The sequence below is a fragment of the Camelina sativa genome, chromosome 17, assembly GCF_000633955.1.
Source record: "Camelina sativa cultivar DH55 chromosome 17, Cs, whole genome shotgun sequence".
NCBI lineage: Eukaryota > Viridiplantae > Streptophyta > Magnoliopsida > Brassicales > Brassicaceae > Camelina > Camelina sativa.
In genome coordinates, this window is record NC_025701.1 from 10,434,107 (window position 1) to 10,438,894 (window position 4,788).

The 4,788-nt window shown below is 34.4% G+C and overlaps 2 protein-coding genes across 2 annotated transcripts in view; both read left to right on the forward strand.

Moving 5' to 3' along the window:
* Positions 276-2,432, forward strand: LOC104756548 (F-box/kelch-repeat protein At1g22040-like). The gene is made up of 2 exons (XM_010479154.2): positions 276-398; positions 691-2,432. The coding sequence occupies exon 2, from the start codon at positions 693-695 to the stop codon at positions 2,133-2,135; it is 1,443 nt and encodes a 480-aa protein (XP_010477456.1). The 5' UTR covers positions 276-398; positions 691-692; the 3' UTR covers positions 2,136-2,432.
* LOC104759350 (membrane-anchored ubiquitin-fold protein 6-like) overlaps positions 2,723-4,788 on the forward strand; it is a 3,823-nt gene continuing 1,757 nt past the window's right edge. The window contains exon 1 of the mRNA XM_010482291.2: positions 2,723-2,762. Coding sequence (XP_010480593.1) covers positions 2,723-2,762 — 40 coding nt within the window. The remainder of the gene's footprint in view (positions 2,763-4,788) is intronic.

Consider the following 4,788-nt stretch of genomic DNA (forward strand, 5'->3'; position numbering starts at 1 on the left):
ATCTTTTTGGTTTAAGTAATAAGTTAAATACTTTTTTTACTAACGATTAACAGATTAGTTAACTCAAAAGAATAGAAATTATTCAAGATTACGATTTTGTCAACTTGTTAATTGTTACAAAAAATAATTTAATAATTCTAGTTGACTTCGAAGATGATTAGACTGGGTTACCTAATACATTTCAGTTCGTCTCACCAATCCAACGGTCACAATTAAATCACACTAATGCAAAATAAAATAAAATCGTGCGTCAATTGTTTGATTCAACTACAAAATTCCTCTTTGAACCAAATTAAAAAAGAGAAAAAAAAAGAAAGACAAAACCGAAACATAAGCGTGTGGATACGAAAGATCTCAAAGATTCGTCACTCCTAAATTTCTCATCTTTCCCTGCATCGGTGAGATTTTCATGTCCTTAGAATCTGTCTGTTAACTCTTTTTACTCACTGTGTTGTCTGAACGATTTTTATTTATTTATAAAGTTTATTACTTTGGTTGGTTTTATCGATGTGGAATCGAATTGATTTGACTGGTTCTTAAGGTTTATGTCGGTTTCATAAAAAATTGAAAATTTAGGGTTCATTTGTATCTGATTAGTGTTATAAGCCCATTTCTTGATCATGTGTTCTTGATTGTAAAGTTCTGTTTTTTTTTTTTTTAATTGTTGGGAATTTTATTGATATCCTACAGTGATGGGTTCTGTAATGAGCTTGAGCTGTTCCAAGAGGAAAGCAACGAGTCAAGACGTGGAATCCTCAAACGAATCTCGTAAAAGACGAAAGACTTGTTCAGATAACGATGTTGTTGTTGATGAGTTTTGCAGATTGATTCCAAGTCTTCCTGATGAGTTATCTATACAGATTCTCGCTAGGCTTCCTAGGATCTGTTACTCGAGTGTTAGGTTGGTTTCTCGGAGGTGGAGATCGGCTGTTTCGACTTCTGAGGTGTATGGTTTGAGGAAAGAGCTTGGGAGAACTGAGGAGTGGCTCTATGTGCTTACTAAAGGTCATGAGGATAAGCTTTTGTGGTATGCTTTAGATCCTGTGTCCACTAAATGGCAGAGATTGCCTCCTATGCCTGTTGTTGTTTACGAAGAGGAGTCTAGAAGGAGTTTGTCTGGTTTGTGGAACATGGTTGGTCCGAGTTTTAAAGTTACTGAGATTGTGAGGAGCTTGTTTGGTAGGAAGGACACCTCTGAGCAAATGCCGTTTTGTGGTTGTGCTATTGGTGCGGTTGATGGGTGTCTTTACGTTCTTGGTGGGCTCTCTAGGTCTAAAACAGTGAGCTGTGTTTGGAGGTTTGATCCGATTTTTAACTCGTGGAGTGAAGTGAGCTCTATGTTAACGAGCCGGGCTTATTCTAAAACTGGTGTGTTGAATAAGAAACTATATGTTGTTGGAGGTGTTGATAGGGGACGGGGAGGTTTAGCTCCGCTACAGTCAGCTGAGGTTTATGATCCGAGTACGGATGCTTGGTCAGAGGTTCCGAGTATGCCTTTCTCAAAGGCGCAAGTGTTGCCAAACGCGTTTTTGGCTGACTTATTGAAGCCTATCGCCACGGGAATGACTTGTTACAATGGTATGTTATGTGTTCCTCAGAGTTTGTACTCTTGGCCTTTCTTTGTTGATGTTGGAGGAGAGGTTTATGACCCTGAGACAAATCTATGGGTTGAAATGCCGTCTGGTATGGGTGAAGGTTGGCCTGCGAGGCAAGCAGGTACAAAACTGAGTGTTGTGGTGGATGGTGAGTTATATGCATTTGATCCTTCTTCTTCCATGGAGAATGGGAAGATTAAAGTTTATGATCAAAAGGAAGATACTTGGAAAGTTGTTATAGGAGAAGTCCCTATTTACGACTTGACAGATTCAGAATCTCCTTATTTGCTTGCTGGGTTTCACGGCAAGCTTCATTTCATTACTAGAGACACTAACCATAACGTTACAGTCTTACGAGCTGATGTCCCCAACATCCCAGTGTCCTTACCATCGTCTAGCTCAAGTTCTGTTTCGGGTTCACGGTCTTTGAGTGAAAAGGGCAATGCACCTAACAAGTCAGACACTGTTATCTGGAAGCTCATTGCAACCAAGGACTTTGGTGCTGCTGAACTTGTTAGCTGCCAAGTTATAGATATATAATAAAGTCAAGCAGTTTTTTCCCATTTCTCGTGGGATATTGAGAAATCTCTGTGTACAGCCAGAAGCAAATACCTGAAGCTTATGAGATGTTCTTCCAAAGATTTTAAATGTCTATTTAATCGATGATACATCCTTCTGGCATTTGGCTGCCAAAGTAAGCCTGAGTAATAAAATGTTGTGACAAATATATAGTAATGCGATTGTTTTATCGATACTCTCCACACATGCGCAAACATACACCATAGCATTACATTACCTTGTAATTTAATTGCAAAAGTTGTGAATCTGTAACATCAATTTGCTTTCTGCATACATATTTGATATTTCTGTAGTTAGTAATAGAGAAACTTGTAAAAGATAGAAAGTTTCAGGTAAATTTTGCAACTTATAGTGTGGATCTGATTTAGGCAATTGAAACAGTCTACCACAAAAAAGGTATTGAAACCTCTTCCTTAAATGGGTCAATCCATCTCAACTTTTACCCGGAGAGATCACATTTCTTGAATCCTTTTGCTTGAGAAATACTCGGTTTGGTGTAGAATATCTTCCTTGGACTGAAATGTGTAACACTTAGATAAATTTCTGTAATGGTGGGGGACCTAAGGAGGCAGATAAGCAGAAGAAAAGGTTTTTTAAAAAATGCCTTAGAAACATAAACGCATCATATGCTCTAAAGCAAACCATTTCTAGATTCTCATTTACACACTTCACCTCTATTCTTTATTTCTTTTTATCTTCTTGTATTTTCTTTATATGAAAGTTGCGTTTGATTTATGTTTCAACGAATCTATTCCATGATTATTATTTTGACATTTGGTTATATAATACTTTAATCTGATGTGAAGGAACCAGTCTTATTTGTTATTTTCTTTCTGAATACATAAATCTTAGTAATATCTAAATATCACTAGCCTGTTGTTTATTCCATCCAAAGCATGTATTGGTTTCTTTTTGTGGCATGCACGAACATTTTGGTTGGCGTTTAGCATGAGCCTGTTGTTTATTCCATCTCAGTTTCAACCATTTGAACCGAACTAATTTCATTTATAAATGACTTAACCGAGAATATCAAATCTTTTTTTTCCCGAATATAGTTTACTTGTAAGTTGGTTCACAATTTGGTCTCCCATCTACTTGAAAGTGAAGGAATTTTAGTTCTATGACTGTAACTTTTTCCCAAACCAAACCGAAAACCAAATGTTAAAAGGCATCATTAGACAAAAACTTTCTTGAATATAACAGTCAATAACGTCATTTAAATACCCCTTTGTTTCATATGGTCTTACTACTACAATTGAGTAGAAGAGATGTTCTTAACTCTTAACTCTTAAAAACCCCCCACAAAATTCATAAAGTTTTGTTATTAAATAACCATTATTATACATTAGTTACAGTAGTTAGCCTTCTTCTATAGTTGGTGGCTGCCATTTTCTAACCATTCGAGTTTACAACAACAATAACAATATGTTTATATGCTTTCATCGATAATTCCAGAATTGCCCCTCTTATCATTTGGTTTACAAAAATCACATATTTTGGCATAATGTATTGCCCGACGTATAAAAAACAAGATATAATAGAGGAATCCATAACAAGAAGTAAATCTCTCTTATATTTTTTTAAAAAATATAATAGGGGGTTAAGAGTTCAATATCAAAAGAAAAGTATCAAATACCCCCACTTAATACGAATAATAAAAAAATTATTGGAATCCACTTGTTTCATTTTGATATTGTACAACATGGCCAGAGTTTTTTTGTCTTATAGTATTTTGCATCATTACGAATATTTAGATTTATAAACTATATAATATCACCATCAAAACAATCTTAAGTTTTATAATTCACAAGTCTAAAGATTTGAACAAATTTGTTTGATTAGTAAAGTCTCTAAATAATAAAAGAAAAGTCAACTTTATTAGATGATACTCTATCCGTTTCAAAATATATGATGTTTTAGTGAATAGTTACTTTTAACAAGTTTAACCAATCATAAACAAGCCTACATAATATAAAATATAAATTTAATCTAAAAGTTGCATAAAAAAGGGGAAACATCATATATTATGAAACAAAAATATTTTTCTAAACATCATATATTATGAAACGGTAGGAAGTATATTGATGGAGGAATATATAGGGGTAGAAACGTCAAATTGAGGATTTCAGGTAAGATTATAGAAAGAGAAAAGAATCTGAACCCAAAAAAATTAAAAATTAAAAATTTCCCAAATTGTTTGTGTGTGTTTTTTTTTTTGCTTCTTGTTGCTCAAATACAGAGCCTTTTCAACCAAAGTGTCTCTTCTTCTTCTTCTTCTTCTTCTTCATCATAAATTTCTCTCCTTTTTTTTAATATTATAATTTGGATCTGTTCTGCTTTAAGAACGGTTTGATCCTTCTTGTAACAAAGCGTCGCTGATATAGTCAAAAGATTCAATTTTTTTTTTTGCTTGGCGCGTCGGTTTCGTGCTTTTGAGCAACGGGGATTTGAAAATTCTCCACGAGAATTGATTTGGGGTTTTTGTTAATTTTCATTATTTGGGTTTTGTAATTGGGGTTGGTGGAACAATCAATCCTGTAAAGTGTTCGATGATTTTCCTCAGAGAAGAATTTTGAAATTTCTCTCTTTGATTTAGAGTTTTGTTTGTTTTCTT

What these genes read in the sequence shown, in the direction of transcription:
- LOC104756548 (XM_010479154.2), top strand. Translation starts at nt 693, where the DNA reads ATGGGTTCTGTAATGAGCTTGAGCTGTTCCAAGAGGAAAGCAACGAGT.